The following is a 22,981-nucleotide window of genomic DNA, read 5'->3' on the forward strand; positions in this document are numbered from 1 at the left end:
TTGTGCTCCCAGGTGACAAAGCTGCATCTCGTCAAAGACTGCAAAGTAGCATCACTGTGAGGTTTAAGTACATTCGAGTGTAACTAAGAAGAGGAAGAATGTAACTGGCATGCATCAAATCCGACCGAAAGAAAAAAAGCCAGCCTGCGAGTTGCTTTTTATTAAACAGAGATAAGGTTACCACGAGTTCCTCCAGGAGCAAACAAACCATTACTGTCATATTTGAGTTGTGTTCATGACCTAAGTCATGTCCTGTATTTCACATCAGGAATTCACACACCACATTACACACAGGAATTGGTATTTATAAAGAAGAGACATGACAAACAATATGTACGCACTATAGAGCTCTAAGCATGCTTACGTTACTGTGCAGCCTGACACACTTTTATAAATCAGCAAAGCTGAACACGACTTAATTAGAGCTGTTCCAGAAATGTTGATTCAAATGATTGGAAGCCCCAGAGTCAGACCTCATCTTTACCTCCTTCAGACGTGATGCAGGTCTGCTCAATGCAAATTCAACCCATGTTGGATCCATCTGTTACACTGCTGTCACCCTGCTTCTCACTGACAGCATACACTTTAGTGATAAACCCAAGAATTACACTGAATCACATCGACTAATCACCAGATTCATACCACCACCTTGACATGAGTTCAGCCTCCTCTACTGCCATCCAATGGAATTCACTCTTCAGCTGACAGAGCTGTTGGCAACCAATCAGGGGAGACTGTCCGTGGTGCGCTGCACATTTGTTTCTTTGTGTGGAAATCTGATGTTTTCACATTACAGATGACGGAAAAAGCATCAACACGTGAGTCTTAAAAGCAAAACATTAGCTTCTTGCTTCTGTTACATGAATTTAATGCAGGTGGTTGGTCTGTAGATGCTCTGAACTGTCAAACACGGAGATGCGGTTAAAAGCCTCAAAGAGCTAAAAAGTAGGGTTGTCAAAACAATGTGTTCATTTCAACTGTAAAAAAATCATCACAATCCGTGATGCCACCTTAAATCACTGAACATACAACCATCCGCGGTAGCTTTGTAAACAGATGACAAAACGTTGCTTGGCCCAGTGAATGGAAAAATTAATTTAAAAAAAAAACGGCCAGATGGAGCTGTTGATAGGAGCTCCGTCCTGTGCAGATTCTGTAGTACGAAATTTACCTACCGGAGTATTTCAAGCATGAAATATCAGCACAGAGCACTTAGCAGCGAGCTCAGAGGTCAGACCCAGCGCAGCCTCTGAGGCCGCCATGAGCGTCTCATCACACTCGAACAGGCGTTCAGACGCAGGCTGCGTAAGTCCACCTGTGATAGATTATATGTGCGAGCAGTTTAAATAACCACAAAGCACGTAATTAATTAGATTCATGTTTTGATCATATGAGAGCTCTACTAAAAAGTGGCCCTTTCATTAAAGATCATTTTGTTAAACATACTGTTCAGAAAGGTGAAGAGTGAAGAAAAATGTACATTGAGGAATGAATTAGGCATCATAATAAAAGCCCCTTGGAATGCATACAGGATCAGGCCAACAATTCAGACTTTCTGAGCTCATGATTATGAAGGCAGGTTATGTCGTGTTCTGGGACATCCATCTCTGACTGCAGTTAATGACATGGAACAATATTTATACACACTGTTTATATATGAGCTGAAGACTGCATACTTCTGTTTGTTTGCTTTACAGATTTTTACTTTAGACAGACTGTAGTTTAAGCCTCTCATTGACGGTCTGTCAAACAGTCTGAAAGCAGCAGTAGATATGAGTTGTGCAGAAATCACATTATACGCATACATGCATGCCATTACTGCTGGAATAAGTTGTTTTTCTCCGGGCTGTTCTGCAACGCAATAAACTGATGAGCTCAAAAGGAGTTACAATCGATTTGGTGAATTGATCACCCTCTGGCTACTGTCAGGATGTAAACAAATCCCCGAATCCGGGGAGACTGAGGCTGGTATAAATGAGTTGATATTTAAATCAAACGAGTGTGTTGCCATGCTGATACTTTCTTTCTTTTTCTTTTTTTTTTTGAGGTACAGAAACTTCTCAACACCTCGGCAGTAGTGAGTAAATTACTCTACCAGGATGCTGATCTACTGCATGTCACTGCAGCACAGTTAATACTTTCATACTTATGTAATGCCCATGGGAATAAATGACTGAGCCCCCGGTTGTTACTCTGCTCTTTACCTCCTTTAAGAGTCAGCAGTCATTGTAAGCCATGACTAGCTGTGTTTCCTCAACATGCTATTAAACTCCATTGGATCCCACTTTAACGCCACGTTGGAGGACATTGTTATCCACCCTTTCGACCGCCCCAATCATTTAGCCTGTCAGGCAGACAGCCCAGTGGCTCAATGAAGATTAATTATGATCCCGCTGTCGACAGGGTGGCCAGGGTAATGAGATGTGCCGCATGGCGAGGTGGCGGTGCATCGTTTTCCTCCCTGTCAGATACAGTATCCTATCTTGTCTGCGTGCCATTCTGCAAAAGGTCCACCTCCGCATAATCCCTCTCATGACAGCAGATGGCGAGGACAGAGAGAATATATGTCAGTAAACACACCAATGGACAATATGGTAACAGCCTCATTATTATGTTTGTGGAATGCAGTTTGTTTTGACAGAAATTTAGCGCTGTCACACTGTTGAAAGGTAGTATTAAAGCTAGAAAAAGAAGCTGTTTGCTTATTAGTCCAGTGTTGTTTGGTGAGGAGATGAAAGGGAACTGCATTAGTGTTTTTCCTGGAAAAATAGTCACCAGTCGCTGCTTTTCCAAACACAGCAGTTACATTGCTTCCTCATAATAGTCAATGTCCTCATTCCTCAAAGATGTCAATATCTTTTTAATACCAAATCTCCTTTAAGGGAGCTTTGAAAAGTATGAGTCTGCTGCTACCACTACTGTTTATGACAGCATCGATATCAAAACTGCCCTGCACACATCATTAACAGCAGTATAAAAGAAAAAGAAAACAAGTGACGCTTGTGCAGTGTTGGAGCATTAGTCCGTCATGATAAATGAGTTCCATAAGAGAATTAGAGCTGAGACACTTCAGTCGACCAGCTGATCAGCAGAAAAACAGTCTGCAACTTTCTTGATTAATCGTTGAAGACATTTCTAAAAGCCAAAGGGCCAAACGATCTCTGGCTTCAGCCCTTAAGTGTGAATAATATTGTAGGACTTCTTTGATAACAAACTGAATACAATTCAGGTGCATTTTACTCCAGTGACTTAAAGAAATGTAGCTCATAAAAACACCTTTTTATCAGAATGTACTGGCCAGGATTAAAGTCTGAGCACTCAGTGCAAAGCCCAAACAAAAAAAAAAAAAAACTTTCGTATTCTTCTCATTTCTTTTAATAAACAGACACAAGCACCACCAAAGAAGAAGAAGGTCTCCTCACCCCAAGATGTTGGACCTGTTCTTGTTGAGAAACTGTGATGTTGTTTGGAGTCTATGGAGTATGTGATATTGACACTCAGTTAACCCATTCCAAAGGAAAGGTTGATTTGCTTAAGCATCATATTTTCCCATGTCGTTGATCGAGTTCACCTCTACCTCCCATGTTTTTATCAATGTTGTCTCGGTCAAGATAGTATAAATTCAGGTTAAATGGCAATTTATTCTTCATCTTGGGAAAAGCAGTCAACACAAGGACCTGAACGAAAGGTCCACCTCGTCTCTTGTAAAAAATAAATGTATTTCTAAGTGTATTTTGAAACCATGTCAGACCATGTAACTCTGATACAATCCCCATCCCTGAACGACAGAACAGGTAGTTTGTCGTTGCTTTCCAAAATGACCCATAAGAACTTTTTGATTCAGCGTTCCTGGGCTTTCAAATGCTTGTCTGAAATGAACCGAGTCACCGTTCTGTAATCATATATCAGAGAAGATCAAGGCAGTTTAAGGACAGAAACATTTTGATACCTCATCATCAATATTCAGGGACCAGATCCTCTTTTTTAAGCTTTCATCTGATTGTAGAAGACCTTTCCCAGAATAAATCCCCAAAAATACCTGAACACAATTTCAAGGACTGAAATGTTGCATGGTGGTTTATCTGGTCATTGCTCAAGGTTAGAATGACACTTCTGCTGTTGCCAAGCTTGATAAATTGAGTGTCTGCCCTAGGTGACATTTTCAAAGTCAAGACCTGAATGTCTCAATGGCAATAATGACTCTCCAACATCTGGAGCAAGGACATTAACACCTTATTCCAAAGCATCAGTATGTTCTCGTAGTAAACAAACACCACAGGGGGCTCATCAGAGGAGCTGGGGGACATGAGAGCAGCTTAACTGAAAATGCTGTACAGGTACACATTATCATTCACTGGTGCGTTATGTGGACAGTGTGTATCTCTACATGTAAGATTTATTAACCACTTAGCTTTTACTAGGCTGAAATTGATTAAATTAAATTGATTAAAATCAACTATAGAAATAGATGGCAATGGAATTCATCATTGATTACTTTGACACCGTCTCCTACTACCTGTCCTTCTGTCTGTTTCCTGTCCATTTCGGACCCCTGATAAAGCTATTGTAAAGCTAACACTGAACGCTAACTCCTCTGATAATGCTACTGTAAAGCTAACACTGAACGCTAACTCCTCTGATAAAGCTATTGTAAAGCTAACACTGAACGCTAACTCCTCTGATAATGCTACTGTAAAGCTAACACTGAACGCTAACTCCTCCGATAAAGCTAACTCTTGGTTTGATGGAACCAAGTGTTACGGGACACACAACAGTTTCAGCTGAAGGAACTTAAACACATTTAGATGCTGCAAAAATGCCAAAGGTATGGTTTAAAGAAAAAAAGATTTGGTATGTGTAGTATGTATTGTTCCCCAAAACATATTCATTCATCAAATCATATCCAAACTTTCTGTTCTGGTGTGGGTTGGGAAAAATATTGTGTTGAATGCTACATAAAAGTGAGCATACTCAAGGATGCTCTAAGCCATGAGATAATGTGGAACAAATTCTGAATAAAAACAACCCAAATCTTACGGAAACTTTTGGACTGCATACTACAGGCTGAGGAGTTCTTACATGATGTTATGGCACACTGTGCCAAATCTGTACAGAGTTAAGAAGAGGAATCGGGAAGTAATATATAAATGGAACTGCCAATCTTACTGATAAAATGTCTGGCTGACTTTATTTTCAGAAAGTAAATTTTGCTAATTGTAATACTGCAGATAAATCCATTGATTGCTTTTCACTGAAACGACAGTCTTTTCCTGCTTCAGCAAGTATCCGGCATGGAAAGACTACCTTTAACTGACTTTTCTTTCTTTTAATTAAAAAGCTCAATGAAAGGAGATGAATTGGCTGATAACATCGCTACCTTTTCGTGACCTCAATTTGGCTCCGCTCACCTCTGCAAATGAGTCTGCAGAACCTGCCTGTGCATGAAAACTCACTTTGTTATAACTCATCAGATTAATTCATTAAATCTGGCTGACAGTTTTCTTTCCTAAACGTGCTGGACTGTTAACGCCTGGAGAGCACTGATGATGGTCACTGTCAGTTATTGATCAAGGCGAAGACTGTTGTTACAGATAAAGGTGGAGATCACGTCAGAAACATCTCATTTGAGGTACCACAACTGTGTATTATATTCTCATCATCTGCTTTATGTGAAAAATATCTGGAAAGTAACAATGAACCACAGCTGTCAAATAACTGCAACTACATTTTGTGTTTCAAGTCCTAAACTCTAAAATAAACTGCATAACATTTAAAAGCCAAATTTCCAGGTGTGCTTTGGTGTAATATTCCTGATGAGAGCTGGGGGTCCGATGTCATTTTATCAAATCTTGAATCTAGTTTTGAATCCCCTGTTGAATCAATTTTGGCTCAGCAACACTTGTAAGAAAAGTTAGAAACCGAAAAGATTTCAATGAGATTCATACTGTTTATTGGCTGAGAAGGTCACGAGCTCATAGATGAAACCTTAAAATGAGATGAGCAGGAGAGGATGGAAAGTACTGATGAAACATGTATCTGACACACTGAAATAACAGCTTATCCTACAGGCTTGGTACACTTTATTTGTCATTCCTCTCTATTGTTTTTTCAAACTAAACTGCAGTAAAGATGTGCAGTTTGGTGCTTTAATTGTTAGCTTGAATGAATTAAGATTTAGTGGATTTAAAGAAACTCTGAACACCCACCACCTTAGTGGGAGAGAATATGTTAATTGCCAGTGACTCCCAAAATGACATATCTGACATCGTCTCATGGTTAATGTTGTGAAACAGTCAGTTTGCTTTGGTGTAGGCACCAAATCTGCTGCTTACCTACTTACGTACTTATTTACGTGATAAATGGTGATGATACATCATTAAAAATGCTCCTTAAGTACTTAGTGTGAGATAAGATAAGTCAGCGTTGACTTTCAGTTTCACACAGGACACTAACAGAGGTCTCCTCGGTAGAAGTCCCATGTTTGTTTTACCAAGCGGCCTCCTCCTTTGCTCCGTCATAATTGCTACGGTCACCAGGGGTTGCCGCCTCACAATTAGCGAAAATATGAGTCATGTCATCCTCCTGACACTGATGATCTGTACAGCCGTTTTTCTGGTGAGGTCTGACCGGATGAAGTGTGATGGAAAACAGTTTTCAATGTTGTATTACTGTCCTGTGCTTCAACTGCTCGCTCGCCCTACTTCTCATATGGTCCTCCACACACACACACACACACACACACACACACACACACACACACACACACACACACACACACACACACACACACACACACACACACACACACACACACACACACACACACACAGAGCCCACCACTTTACGAACCAGGCAAGCTGCTCCTGCTTGATAACACACTCAGAAACATAGAGAGCAAGCAGCACTCCAGCCATGCTCAGAGCCTGCAGTGCTAATGTGATGCATTCCTCCAGCCTCCTGTATCTGCTGCCTCTGTGGCTCCACTCTGAGTTAAAATAACTCAGATACACTATATCATGCTGAAGAAAACCCCCGAGAGTTTGCACTTGTTATCCAGCCTCAGTAAAAAAAAGCACACGTTACTTTAATATTTATTTTATTTATTTGCACTACAAGAAAATGTTTTGGATAATTTAAGAGAGGTGGGGAAAGTCTGAGGTTCACACCTGAAGTAGAAGCTGTGACCCTCCGTGTTCTTTTATTAATATAATGCATCATGTACAGCAGCAGTTGGAAAATACTGGCTCGTGGGACAAATCCAGCTGTCAAGCAGAGATAATTGGCCCCTGGATGAAAGCTACAGTTTTTCTTTTTATAGTTTTTTTACATGATTTGTCATATACCTGTAGCTGATAACTATATGACTACGTCAAAGTCTTATGTAATTTCTCATAAATATGGCAGCTCATCATTTAATAATTTTAGATTAGATTAGATTTAACTTTATTGTCATTGTCAGAGTGCAACACAGAGACAACGAAATGCAGTTTATAATAATGTTCAATGTCTGCAGAGGCATGCAAAGCGAGGCCACTCTACCATTTATTCTAAGCCTGGCTGCTTGCAGCGCACTGAAGCGTAGGGGGTCGTCCACATGCCACATCTGCTTGGAACAATTCAAGCTTCTTACAAAAGGCCTCCAGTTTCTCCACCATATCCACCACCAGTTTCTCTTTTCCTGCAGCTGAAAATAAAGAGTATTCAAGTGACTGAAGGTTTTGGCCAAAAATACAAACATCGACTTGCTTGATGTTTGTCTGACAAAGTTGATCACATCCATGATTTTGTCCACAAGAGGCTGAGCTGGCTTGTGTATAATGTAGAAAAAGAATCATTAACAGAGAGATTTTTGGACTATTTTTATGAGCGGATTGATTCACATTCAATGAACATTTGATGTATTGCAGGCAGTAGTGTGGTGTGTGTAGGAGTGTGGGCCAAAATAAACTACAGCATGTGTGTTCATGAAAATGAAGGAGCATGTCATCGAGTGCAGCAGTGTGACTCATTCAGGTGTTTTAATTATGGACAGCATCATGGTCCACAGCAGAGGAATAAGATTGATCCAGGTGTGAGGACACAGTCCCCTTTTTCGTGCTTATGATGAGTTAGCAGGTAGCAGTTAGTGTCTACACCTGACTCCTAGAGAACCCTGTGAGTGCTTCACACACTGCTGGGCCACCACTTTATGAAAAATGTGACAAGCTTTGATGTAAACATAGGAGGAACTGTGATTTCACTTTGATCAGTGTTGCCTGAGCTGTGCACTCAAGTACTGAAGCTCATGTTGATAAGTCTGTTGCACCAGTGCATGCTGGGCGTTTTCCTATGTGCCTAACCTCCTAAGGATGTTTCAGTATGTAACAGTGGCAGCATCCCATAACTTTTCAGAATTTACTTAAGTGTATTCAGATTAAATAACACGGCAGCTTCAGATTTGGAGCGTCATATTGGTCCGACACCTGTTTGCATAAGATGACTCAGTTTCTGTCGAAGATGAGAAATGAATCCATTGTTGCTCCATCTGCGCCAGACTGCTTTATCTCCTTAGGTTTGTTTGCAGAGATTACAACGTTCATAGACCAACCTTGCAAGCCCTTTTATGCAACCAAAGGACATCTCCTGCTTATGCTTTCTCTTAATATTCAGTGTCCTGAATAACCGCTGAAGCAAAGCTTTCCTCCCTGCTTTTATATGACAGAAATGTCAAGTGGTCCAGGCTCCACACTCACAGCTAGGTGATATATTATCTCTCAAATTCAGCCTTCGGGATATTTATTAGAATATTTCACTCTGCCAATTCATCATGTAAATTTGTTCCCATCTGCCAAAGAGCTCAGTAAAATACTGAATTGAGACACAGCATGCACTCCATTTCTTTAGCTTGTCATTGTCAATAGATGAGCGTGCTAAATTCAGTCAGGTTAAATAAGTCCAGAACCACTCCAGCAAGAGCATTCAGGACTGCTTTGGCTGGAGCTGGTCCCAGGTCAGATTTTTGTGGGAACAGGTTGGAACGTCAAAGTCAATTTTGGGTTATTTTGCTTCCATAACATATCTTCTCTTACACTAATCGGGAAAAAAACCTACAAAATACACAATTAGGTGTTTAGTAGATTTCTGTTTTGAAAATGTATGCAAATTTGCATACATTTAATAGATAATGAATCAGTTGCATTTTAAACATAATATTTCAGAAAACTTGTAACAAAAAAATGTCTTGACGTAAGTAATCAAGGGCTGTTTCCTCAAAATGAGCTTTTTCTCAGTCTCTGAGGCAGAAATCTCCACTTGAGGAGTCTTTACATGCACCAGATCTTTATTTACAGACAGGTTTCTTCATATGTCATTCATAGCTTAATTCATATAGTATTGTAATCCTAAAAATGTGGTGAAAATGGACTTTTTTTAATGGCTGACGTATCGAGTGATAAAAGAATGTTGAACCTATTCTCGAAATATATGCAAATTATGCATATTAATTCAGTAATAATGTAGAATTTGCATATCCAAACATATAAGCTCAGAAATTTTTGTCATTCTAAAAAGAAATTGTCTTAATTTAAGTCATCAACTGAGGAAGTTTCCTGCTGATATCTCTTGGTTAAATTCTTTACTCTATTCATCTGTAGTGTCGTGCCTGGGTTTACAACATTGTTGAATGAGTTATGGCAAATAAATTGTATTATATGCATTCATATCAAATGACAAGATTATATGCATACAGACTAGTGACTAGTAAGGTTCGTAGGTTTTCCTTTCATCAATGTTCATTTTTTCTTCCTGCTGCAAAGCCTAACTTTAGTTTAATGGTTTCATTGTCACAGTTGAAGGTGAGGACAACGATTATGTATCTTTAGTGTGTCTTTCTTGGTGCAGCTGGCCTGAGTTTGCATCACCAGGAGAAGGATTTGGCGATGACTTGGTCTCTTCGTGCAGCACTTACGGGGTCAAAAGCAGCTGCAGTAAAACCAGCTATTTGTTTGTATGTGACGCCTGAGAATCACAGGTTATCACAAATAGATGAGGACAGGTTTTCAAACAGTGTGGCATGTGAGGGGGAGACATGAGGCAGCCAGACGGCATGAGGTGAAACTGACAGGTGCCTGTCTGTGTCCTAAAACAACAGGAATTTAGTTATTGTAGTTTGTATATCTCAAACAGGAAATGAGAACAGCTAAAAAAGAAAAACGTAAACAGAGATGGACTAAAAGAATGGAGATGACATCTGAGACTGACCCAAATGAAACTCATTTTAAAGCTCACGGAAAAGAAGTCACGACTTCATGGCCTTGCTTTTAATCCACCAATTTTTCAAGGCACTTTGCAGCTTTTTCGTTCCTGTAGCATATCTGCCTGCTTTGTTCGAGTACTGAATGTTATGACTTTATATGTAGTCGTTTTACATTTTAAAGATGTTCCCAAGTCTTAAAGGGATTTTTGCTAAACCAAACATAATGTGTTTTATACAACTTCTGTCTGAATTTGGCGACGTTTGCACTTAAAACTTTACCACCTTGCTTTCATTAAAAGCAACTTACCTTGAAACGTTCTTGTTGCATAGGAATGCATCTGAAAGTGGAGTCATTGGAGAGGTCTGCGGCTGACTGAATATGTTCCTCTGCTCTTAATGAAAATCCAAAAAGCCAATTCATTGATTGACTTTTTTACATCATGATTATAGTTATGCATTTGTACATACGTGTGTAACCATCTCCGTCATCAGTAGCATTTTTAGGCGAGCAGCTACTTTGGACAGACGAAAAACCAGAAAATGAAAGAATTTTACAATTCAACATAATGTGCCATTCTACATTTTCCACTCAGTTTAACACAGGTGAACATTTGACTGAGCATAAATGTCTTCTCCTCAACTTCTGCTCAATTTCTTTCAGTTTGGGTAGCTTTGTTTGCTCTGCTGACTAAGCCCAGCATTGCCTAAAGGACTCCTGCTGCTTTCATGTTTTATAATCCCCTCAGAGAGGCACCTGAGATCCTGAAAGCCTGCTCTTGACCAGGTTGGCTTCCATCAGTTGACATTGTGAGCGTGGGGCTACACACAGCCAACCCAAGCGTAATTAAAATATTTAGAAAATATTCTGTCCAGCCACTGACCTTAAATAATGGTAAATAACAGAATCCTTGGATTTGTCTTACATGCATTAATCCAGAATTAGATTAATTTCTAAGTTAGTGCCACTAAAACCAGCAGGTGGTGCTTTGCCCCAAATGACCCTTTGTCTCTATTTGTCGACTCAGAACATTCAGTAAATAACAGTCACACAATGTGGAAAAAGCCATTTTCTCCATCTGAGATGTGGTGAATAGAGAGTGTGAGCAGAGAGGATTCGCACTGCTCTCCTGGGTGATGGAGTATGATGGTGATAAATACTCTCGACGCTGATGTGGCTGAGTACTATCCAAACTGCAGACTGTCAGGCTAGCACACAGGTCTGAGGTTAATAATGACGGAAAACACAAAGTGTGTGGGAACACAAAATATGTACTGCATGAATTGGAATTGATTATGCACCATAGTCAGATACCTGGTTTAGGAGTTTTGCATGGAACTGCAAAGAATTAGGAAGAACGTGGCAGCGACTGGACACAGATGAGTTTATCAAATTTGGCAGCTGATCAATGGATACATTACAGCGGTCAAATGGCAAACTAATAAAAAATGAAGAACAAGCATTTAGGTCTATTGAAACTGTCCAGTGTGAGGAATCCTGGTACGTCAAAGGAATTCTTGCCAACAAGTGCTTTCAGGAAGATATCCTGTGTGTCTGTGTGCACCATAAAGGTCCTGTGTGGAGTTTTCTTGTAAACAAACAATGTTTACATTCTTTCATTCTTTCTCAATTCACCAAGATTCATTGTGCTCATCCTTGAAGTCTGACAACCATGTTTTCAAAAAATATTTCTAACCGTTCTAAGCCATCCATATTTACTTGCAGGCAGTTTTCATCTGTGCTGCCTTTGTTGGCTCATTGCTATACTTCTTGCCGCCTTAACGCCACCTAGTGTTGATCAGTAATAGTGTGAAACCTGCAGCACTAGTGTAAATATCGCCCACCTGTTTGGGCATGTGCGTCCATGGGTGCACCATACAAAGCAGGCACCCACTCTTAAAAATGTTGCTTCATAGCAGTGCAAGTGGTCAAAAGCTTTATACCTTTAAGATGACCATATTTACTGAAATCACCAAACCCTCATTAACACAACCATGAAACAGATGTAGCTATAGTCCAGATTTGGAGTTCCTTGCATTGTAATATAACTGGATTATCTTTTCAGCTGTACCTGCAGAGTGCAAAATCTGTACATGAAAGTGACGAAGGCAATTCAACAATTTGCTTAATTGGCCATGAAGGATAGAAGCTCTGTCAGACTACACAGTGAATAAGGGGAGTGCAGATAATCACCTCACTGCTACAACTAAATATCCAAGAACAAACCACTGAAACAATGACTAAAATCTTGTGTTTTTAAGAGAATTGTGTGTTTCGTGTATTGCACATGTGCTGAATCGCCAGCAGCCCCGTTTCTGATCGAGAAGGGTTAACCGGCCTCAAACACAGTGAGCTCTGTCACTGCTGGAAAAGGAGCAGGAGCCTTGGTAAACGAGCAGCTTTCAAGCTTTTGGCCTGAAGGACATACAGGAAATCAGTGTGACAAAAACTAGCTGCCATTTCATGTTCTGATGCAAGTTGTTTGACAGTGTGAAGTTACACAAAGTTAACTTCTGTTTGAAGTTTAGTCCATTTGAAGTTTCCCAGCTGGCTCCTTTCATGTTTTCCAGTGATCGGTGTTATCCAGAACATACCCTGTGCATGTTCCTGTTGAATTGTATTGATCTGCCAACTAAACCGGTGATTAGACAAAGTGTTCAACTGCAGGGTATTCTGCAGGGTATCCCCCCCCCCCCCCCCCCCCCCCCCCCCTTTAAAGAATCCAAGGCACACAGTGGAGACGAAGGCTTACATTCAGATGGACATAATGAGAGACTAGCTGCACTGGAGCACAGTACACTTCATGTCCTGCTTACTGTGCAGTTCACTTTCTGCAACCATGTCTTCAAAACAGCACCTGTCACAGTGCTACAGACAGGTGAGTGCATTACACAAGAAGTAAGATCACATGGACGTCACACAGAAAACTGTTGCAAAGACAGAAATGGCATGTGTGAGGAAATAATTTGCCTCTGTTGACAGGGTAGCAGGTGAGATAACCTTGCTTGCTTCATAAACAAGAAGCCCTCTCGCATGGTGCTGACAAACAATAAAACCATGACTTGGCATCTTAACGACCAGCAGAGTTTGTGTTTTTCACCCGACACTGCAGTTCCTCTCGATGCCGCGAAGTCCTGTATTGTCTTCTATGGTTTACTTTTTACATCAGTTTTGCGACTCGAGCTGTTGTGGTTCAAGTTCACTCCTGACAGCAGTTTTCAGCGAAGAGTCCTGATGAAGTTACTGTACACTACCTGAATAACACCAAACAGCCCATAGACAAACTTAGCAACTAGCTAATGGAGCTTTGAGAAGCTAAAGATCCAGATATTTCCCTCAGATGCTGGTGGAGAGCAAAATAAAGCTATCTTTAAAATGAAATAAAGTATCATACATGGATGTACGCATTGACAGTGTTACTGCACTTATTGCATTAGCAGCAGCAGCAGTAAGGTATTCCACTTGAGGCTGGGGCTTCTTCTGGGTTCAGCAGCCTGTCCGAGGCTGTTTCTCAGCCTGTTGGTCCGTGTGGTTGTGGAGTGCAGAGCCAATGATCCTGAGAGCTGTTTCAGCTCTCCGCTGTAGGTCCTTCCTGTCTGCTGCAGTGCAACCGGAGTGCCAGACTACAGCAGCATGTCAGGATACTCTAAATAGTGCTGTTTTTGGAGGAGTCTGTTGCACCTCAGGATCCTCAGGTTCAGGTCATTGTCTTGACACCATGCAGACAGTCTGGACCTCCTCCCACGTCAGCTGATTGGTTCTCAGTGGATATCAGGCCCACACTTATATCATCTGAGCTGTGGGAGTGTAGCGAAAAGGGAGGAGAGAAGTGGACTGAGGTGCAGCCTTGGGTGCAGCCGGTGTCGAGGATGGACATGAAGGTGGTGCAGTGGCTCAGCCATATGTGCTGAATGTCATGAAATTTTGTAATTAGTGGTCAAAAGGATGCACTAATTTATTGCTTATTAATTGTTTACATGCAGGTTCTCTTTTTGACTGACGTGAATCTAGTCAAATTGAGTTGAACTCAACTGAATTGGTTTGAAATGGTCTCTTCTACATTTTAGTTAGAGCTGTTCAATGGATTTCTTTCATGGCAATTGCAATTATCTTTAAACTGAATACACAGCAGCACATTTTCACTTTGGGTACGACAAGATCCACTGAATTCCAGCATACAGTATGTAAATGTATACTATCAGGAACATAACGGCCTGACAGCACAGTGCATCATTGGAGGTCTATGAATAATGACCTGATGAAGAAACCACAAAGGCAAATAATGTTCCCTGACATGCAGTGAGGGTTGGTCTAGTTAATGAGGCTAAACAAAACAGAAAATGGGGACAGCACAAGTAAAATGATGGTGAATCCAGACTGGAGGAAAAGTGTCCACTGTGGAAAATTACTTTCTCTTGTGAGAGATCCAGAATTTTAATACTGAGAAGCCACAGGGACTCGGCGTAAGGCTAAAGTTGTTGAGTAGAGCTGGGGGGGGTGTAGAATTGACAAGGCTCCAAGATATTTATCTTTGAATCATCCTTCCAATTAAAAGACTTGGAGAGCAAATAGATCCATAAATACACAGATGAGTTTTCAGTAGCTTGGGGCTCTGTAAGCAAGATATATTTATAACACTGCTCTGTCACTGCAAATGAAATAAGGCTGCATAATTGATGTCAGGAAGACAAAGAGTGATACGTCCAAAAATGGGCCTGGTCTTCAGAGAATTGCTCTGTTCTTTCATCAAGCTTTCATCAAGTTCAGCACAGTAAGAGCAGATACGACTCCCCAACTCCCTGGGTTTGTTCCAAGAGCAAGTTTACTGAGTTACGGTGAAAACCAAGAACAAATGGAGGTTTTATTTATTTATTTATTTGTTTATTTATTTCAGGCTGTATCAAGCCATGTTCCAGATAGGTTCAGTGTTCTACTGTCCTGGTTAAGCATCACCGTGTAGGATAACATGGATTGTCCTTGTTTATCTGACAAAAGTTAAATGTAGTAATTCAAATAGTGAGTAAAACATTGTCAAGTGAAAGATTTATTTCCATCGTGGTCTTTTATGTTCCATCTGTCCATCCTTGTAAAAAAAGATGGACACAGCCCTTCAGTGGCCATGCTGGGAACATATAACAACAACATGTCATATCAACAGCAACAGGTTCTTTGTTCATGCATAACCCACATTAGATTAGATTAGCTTAGATTCACCTTCATTTTCAGGTACTGTGACAACAAAATTCAGTTCAGCATCTAACCACAAGTGCAAACAGTGTAAATAAGTGTAAAGTAATGTAAATATGTATAGAATAAACAGTAAGGAGTACATATGTATACACCAAGATTTACACAGATTTATACCGTACAGGTACAAGTACAGGCAAGAGTGAATATCTGGAGGTATCACATGAATGCAGTGTGTACATGAGACACTATAGATCATATATGGGCAGTATTGACATCAGCAGTATAAATCTGAATATCTATCAGTTATGCAGTATAGACAGTAGTATACATGTGTATGGGTATGTTAAAGCATATGTACTGCAGGTTAAGTGTACATACAGGAGCGTGGCATATAACATTAAAGGCGAAACAATGGTTTACGGCCTTGTCTGTGTTCGATCACCTTCATCAAACATGCAAACAGTTTGTGACAGACTGGCCTTGTAAATATGTTTCTAGATATTGGACATGCTTCTCTGGATTTCTGACTTTGTGTGTAGCACATCGATGAGGAAGTAAAGCCAGCGTCAACAGAACACACACACTGTCTAATGTCAGCCTACATCATCTTGGGCTTCAGGGATTTTGTGTTATTATTGAGGAGGAGTTGGATGAACTGGCAGCAGCCAGCACTGTACGAGTGGGTTTGGGCCGCCTTAACGTCTGTTGCCACTGATTGGCATCAGCTGCTTCACAATCACTGGCTCATTAACAGCTGTGTGGGCCGTAACATCCAATCATATTCATTCAGGTGTACAGTGTGGCCATTATAACCTCAGACTGCCTTTTTTTATTGATCTTATACATTATGTTAACTCACACGCTTCGATTTAATCTGCATAATCTGCTTTGTCCCCTTGGGTTTATGCACAGGCTCAGTCAACTACTGCACGGATGGATGTAGGTGCTCTGATTTGCTCAAGGACACTTCAGCAGCTTTCTGAAGAGAAGATGCTTAAGACCTAACAGACATAATAAATCCTTGTTCCCTCATTTCTTTCCCTGTGTCATGCTATTTTGTGGTATTATTTACATGATGCATTATTATTGATGTGATTTGTTTGTCTTGTTGTGCAGGACATTGGACCTATTGGACAGGATAGAAACTGGAAGGGCATTGCCATCTCCCTGCTGGTTATTTTGGTGGTGCTGTCACTTATCGGACTGTCCATTGTTCTGCTGTCAAAAGGTGAGGCTCCCTACGGATCCATCACGTCGTCAGAGTTTGTGAAAAATAAATGGAGACATGTACGTCAGCAGACTTTCAACTTGTTATTGTCGTGCTCAGCATCAGTTTAATCTATATCACATTGGGATCCTTTCACAGTTTGCATGTATGCCACAAACTCCTCAGTTTGTTCTGCCTTAATTAGCATTTGTATTCATTCAGAGCAGCACTGAAAGTACTCAGCAGGTAATCAGAGACACTGTCAGGTGAATCAAGCCAGGTTTGAATTGTTTACCCAGAGAAAATATGATGATGGGGAAATAAAAACGTGGAGAGGAGCCGTGTAAGACAACATCTAGAAGGGATTTACTGCTAAAATTTATGAAAAATGCTTTGTCCACATGAAGCAGGGCTACAGTACTTAGTATTCAGTTACCTTTAAATAATATTACCCTACCCTTTACCTGCTCCTGCAGTGCTTTTACATTTTCCTTCTGTGTGTGATTTATAGAAGAACATCTGATTAAATGTGTTTTTTATTTACCCTGTGATTTTTCTTAAACCTTTCTCACTGCATTTTAAGACTTAATTGTAAATTCAGAAAAACCGCAAGTTCATTTTTTGTTTTGACAGGTGATAAATTGTCGACAGCATATTAAATGTGTTTTTTTTTTCCCTGTAGATGATGGTGGCAAACCCTTTGGTTCACAGTTAACACTGGATGACCTCTTTCAAAGAAACTTCCAAATACACGATCCCGATGCGAAGTGGATCAGTGGTAAGCATGTCAGAAACTCCTGAGACAACTATCAAAGCTCTCCGCTAGTCAGACTGCTGTTTCTGTTACAGTAAAACACTATTTTAAGACCCCAAAGAGACAGTTAGAGAGACAGTTGTGATGCAGCAATCTTGCCTCAGAAAAAATGCAATGTCTAGAATATCTTACAACAGGAAGCTCCATTATTATTTATTTTACTGCTGAGTGGCTGTAATCTGGCATGCAGATTACAGAAACAGGTTTTAGTCTGTGTTCTTTCGTATAAGTCTGTTGCTTCAGTCTTCCCTTCCCCTCAAGACAAAGCTCAGTTTCTATGTGTGCTCACACAAACAACACGTAAGATGCTGTTAAACAAGAGTTTTGATCTGAAATGAAATTCATGACCAGGAATAATGAACTCAGGATCACTGATGTTACAGGCGGCCTGTTTTGATTTAGAAAAACGTGTCTGTGTACTGGTGGCAGTATTTAACCAGTAAAATGATGTCATTTATGTGCCTCTGTCACACAAAGTACCATCTTAAACCAGTGAGTTCCCACTGTGGGTCACAGTCAACGACTGGAAGTGAAACCCTTAAGGGATGCTGGGAGAGATGTTTTTTCCACCGTCTGTTTTCTTTGTGGCTGCACGGTGGTGCAGCAGGTAGTGCGCGTGCCTCACAGCAAGAAGGTTGCCGGTTCGATCCCCGGGTCAGGCGGGGCCTTTCTGTGTGAAGTTTGCATGTTCTTCCCGTGCATGCGTGGGTTCTCTCCGGGTACTCCGGCTTCCTCCCACAGACCAAAAAACATGCTCATTAGGTTAATTGATGACTCTAAAATTGTCCGTAGGTGTGAGTGTGAGTGTGAATGGTTGTTTGTCCTTGCATGTGGCCCTGCAATCGGCTGGCGACCGGTTCAGGGTGTACCCCGCCTCTCGCCCATTGTAGCTGGGATAGGCTCCAGCCCCCCGCAACCCCGAAAGGGATAGGCGGTATAGATAATGGATGGATGGATGGATGTTTTCTTTGTTTGTCTTAAGAATCCAAGAGGCTCTCCTCTTAGAGACGCCATGAATAACACGTCAATTACCACTTTTTGTAATGGAATGGTCCTCTTCTTTTAAGGCTCTCTGGTGAATCCAGTCCAGCTGTTAGTGCTGGTGCTGTCAAGCTGTCTGAGCCCTCCTTCTTCTGACAGGGCCGCTGTGGCTCAGTCACGCTCAGTCCTCCACTTCTGAAAGCACGACCTTGCAAGTCTACCTGCTCAAGTGCTGGCTGGCTCATAGAAGAGCTCAAGTAATTTTAATAACAGAAAAAAATGATGTCGGGCAAAAAGTTTGGCTTTATCAACATCCCCTTTGCTGTAATTGCTGTGTGTGAATGGCTCAGTGAAATGCATTAATTTTGCCTCTGATTAATTAATAAGCATTTGATAAGACAGCAGATAATTACCCAATCAATGACTGTAACTGCCATATTGATGTATTACACAGGTGGAGCACCACTTTTGACCACTTGGGGGCAGCAGATCAGGTCACAGCTACACCATTTGACATCACATTATTAAGGTGTTGTGGCCAACATGTTAGCAAATATTTGCCTGTTTACACGTCCGACAGACATAGATCAACATTGGTCTTCGTTTGGAGTCGAGTTTGTGTCCACCTGAAGTTCACTCTCCTTTTAGCCCGTTTGTGGCCTCCACCAGCTCCTAAGGGAATATCTGGCTCTTTGGTGGCTAATGCTCCAGTACTTTGAAGAAGACGAAGAAGAAGAAGAAACGTACTTTATTAATCACATCACACAAGGTGTTAGTTGCACTACACGCCATGCTTTCCGTGAAATTAGTTTTTTCCGCATTTGACCCATCCTCGATCTGTCGATCCTCCGCGGCAGACCAGGAGCGGTGGGCTGCCAGCTGCCAGGCAATGCTGACGCCCACGCCCGGGGACCAGCACTTCTCCGTCACCATCGGAAATCTGATTACTAACTTTGTTTGTCTGCTGTTTGGTGTTGGGCAAGTAGTTTGCTGTGGGTTCATTGGATCCTTGTGGCTGAACGAAGCTGCTTGCTGTGACTGAAATCAAGCTTGATGAGAGTTTACTGACAGAAATAAACAAAACAGAGCTAAAACTCTCCGTAGAGTTGGGTGATCTTTGTGGGATCTTTCATAATACTCATCGTCTCCATTGTAAATGCAGTATTATTGATTAAATTAGCTCTGAGACCAGGAAGCTCAGTGTACCAGCCCTTGCAAATTGTATAAACCTAGTAAACCCAGGTTTATGCCCATACATAAAGCTTCTCTGAGTGCTCTAAGCCACATGTCAGTCACAAACAAACAGAGCTTTTAGTGTGGCTATGATAATGACAGGCTCAATACAAATATGAAAGCTGCTTCTATAAACACAATTATAATGTTCCTCTGTAATAGCTTGATAACAAACCCGTGCTGCTGCTTCTTGTGTGTGTTGTCGTCTGATGCTGCAAAACTTTCACTTCTCTGGAGAAGCCGTATGTCATTAACTGACTCTATAGGACTGCAAGAGACACAGTCTTAGTTCAGTCTTATATACCAGCATCGAAAATCACTTTACTCACAGGTTTATATGAATTTATTTTACAAGCGACTGTTGAATGTGCATTTCTTTACCTTGACAACATGTTGATTTAAACTTAAATTAAATCAGAGCAACAGAGACACCTGACATCAGGACGGCTGTTAAAGTGCATCTGAACACCTGCTTCATCGCCACAGATAACACACCTCACCCCCTCCACGGACTGCAGTGCCGTTTATGTGTGAATGCCAGCTCCATGACAGCTGCTCCACACTAAAATGGTAAGACAGTCCAGTGTCGAGGGTCCAAAAGCATCCTGTTATTTGTTGGCGTCACACCAGGGTGCATAATTACAATATATAGGAAGAAGACAGAGGAAAACAAAACCATACAAGGTGTAAATGGAAATACCACTTTATATTTATGGTAGCACCAACAGTTTCAGTCATTTTAGTTTTAAAAACTTTGACAGTCACAGTTTGACTGTCATGCTCATCTTTCAAGATTCATGAGAGTCCGGCTGCCCTTTGAGCCTCTGGTCAGCAAACACAATGTGTCTGCAGGGTGAATTTTCCAGTAGCAGTGACTCAGCTGTGCTGGTCATTGATACACAAGTGCTGAGATGTTTTGGCCTCCAAACCTCCAGTACTCATGTCTGTGAAGAATCTCAGTCATCCAGGTCATGGTTATCTAAAGTCAGGGGCAGCTGGAACTGGAAAACATTTTGCTTCTCATCCAAGGAAATCCTTCAGTTTTGAGTGACTGGTGTTGTGTCCCTGATATTTAACCTTCTTTGGGGTCATTTTCACACTCTTTGAGGTCAAATACCAGGAACTCCCCACCAATCAGGTAGAACTGAAGAAGCCACTTAGATGAGAAGTTTCTTTTTTGGAACATCAACCAATGGATATTTTTCTCACAGCTTATCTATGGCAGTCAGTGAGACGAGTGAAGAACCAGCAGTATTATTGTTATTCCAGTGTGTTTCGACCATAATACACATTATCAGCTGTACAGTAATTACAGAGAGAGTAGAGAGCCTGCATGCTGCCAAAGCAGAGGTCGTATAAAGCTAAGTAGGCTTCTCATCTTAATATAATCTAAATATAATAACATTGGATATTTTTTCTACTTTAAAAAGTACATCCTTCAAATTATTAATTATTTGTTCACTCAGTGCTGCACCAATCAGTGGTGTTTATGCTAACAATTGGCCAAAAGACTGTGGAATGTGAAAGGTGTCACTCATGTTGAATCGCTCTGCAGTTCCCTCCATTAAGCATTTAAGTCCTCTGTGGATTATTGGCCTGCAGACTCATCAGCCTTGTTTCTGGCTGCAGCAGGCAGCTGTTTCCAGCAAAACCCTCTGATGAACCACTGTGCACTTCCTGCCCAGAACCAAGCAGCACACAGCCAAAGTCAGCCACTAGCTGGCAAAACAGGGGAGCATTTAGCAGCTAAAGAGCCAGATATTTCTCTCAGATGTTGGTGCAAACGAAAACAGAGCTGAAAGAGAGTGAAACAAGTTGGTAGACTTGCGATAAATAAATAAGAAAAAGAAAGAAGGGATGGATGAAAGCAGTGGAGGCCAAGATATCCTTTGTTTTAGATCTGAGTGCCAAGCTCCAAAAACACTTGAGTTCCCACAATGCAACTCAGCAGCAGCTGCCCTCTGACTGCTCTTTCAAACTCCACAGCCCCAGTTTGTACACAGACTTTCTGTTTAAGATTTGTTGCCACAAAACCCAAACTGAGACAACCTTCATCATCACATGGCTCAAGACACCAAAACTAGATAAATATTGGTCGAACTATCCTGCTGTTGGCGAGGATGGGCTCGGCCCTCCAGAGCCACCCGAAACATGACGTCCTATTTCTACAGGCTGAATATTGAAGTGCAACATTAGGCTAAAATTCCTACTTGTTTACTACCTTTACCTTAAATTTCCAGCCCCTTTGCACGTTAAATCCATGTCAGGTCACCAATGAAAAGCATGTCTGCTGCTTTAACTGATACGACACTGAAACTGGTTTCTTCACATCACTGCATTAAGCTCACAGACCAGTGACGTGCCATTTATCAGTCGGGTAACTGTGTCGATAGTGGCGTAACGGGGGATTTCCTCTAATTCTTGCCCTCACAAAACACTTTCAAGTCTTGGGATAGCGGGACACTTTTAATCACAGCTGAGATTGCGTGTCATCGTTGTCCTCTGAGCTCTTACTGATGAAACTGTTGTCAGCTCAGGAGTTGCCCGGATTTCCAATTAACGTTGCTGTAAAATGTTTTATATAACCATTGATTTGATACATGCAAGGCATACCAAAGAGGCAAAAAGGACTTTTTTCTTTTCTTTCTCTTTTTTTTAACTGTGTGTAGGGTTTCTAAATGACAAGAGCCCTTTTGAGGATTTCTTGCCTGTTGAGCACAAGCAATCCATCTGTCTTTCATATTTCTTTTCCTGGCATTATACTCAGAAGTGTTTTGAGTGTTTGCCAGTCTATAGCCTTCTTGTCTGAGATTGATGCCTCAGGGCTTATTCATTGACATTTACATGAGATTGGGACCTTGAAATTATTTAGACCTGTCAAGTGCATTAATGGAATTCAGCCTCCCTGGGCTGCAGTGTTGGTTTGGGATTAGACGGGGGTTATTGCAGGCACTCCTGTCATTGTTTCCACTGTTGAAAGTTGAAGTGTAATCTCATTGAGCCGAGTTGCCTCAGACAGATCCTCCTAAATGAGTCTTTGTTGTTGTTTTCCTCTCTCTTGTTAAACTCTCCTCTCAGGGGCTCCACTGGCATCTTTCCTTCACATAATCATCTTCCTGCTTGTTGTTTTTGGAGTCATTTTGGACGTTTTAACCTCTCCCATGGGAGCGGTTAGAGGTGCACATATTCACCATTAACTAGTTAACTTATTAGCATCCATATTAGTAGCATATTGGCTCTTTATTAGTCACTATAAAGCACTTATTAATGCCTCACCATATTCTTCAAGTACTAGGCCATTAACTAGTTATTGAGTTTTGCCTC

General features: G+C 41.1%; 1 protein-coding gene across 1 annotated transcript in view; it reads left to right on the forward strand.

Annotated features, from left to right (window-relative positions):
• LOC139340366 (inactive dipeptidyl peptidase 10-like) overlaps positions 1-22,981 on the forward strand; it is a 92,007-nt gene that overhangs the window by 38,211 nt on the left and 30,815 nt on the right. Inside the window, exons 2-3 of the mRNA XM_070976153.1 lie at positions 16,539-16,650; positions 17,312-17,407. Of these exons, the coding sequence (XP_070832254.1) occupies positions 16,539-16,650; positions 17,312-17,407 (208 nt within the window). The remainder of the gene's footprint in view (positions 1-16,538; positions 16,651-17,311; positions 17,408-22,981) is intronic.

This window comes from Chaetodon trifascialis, chromosome 12 (assembly GCF_039877785.1).
Source record: "Chaetodon trifascialis isolate fChaTrf1 chromosome 12, fChaTrf1.hap1, whole genome shotgun sequence".
Classification (NCBI taxonomy): Eukaryota; Metazoa; Chordata; class Actinopteri; order Chaetodontiformes; family Chaetodontidae; genus Chaetodon; species Chaetodon trifascialis.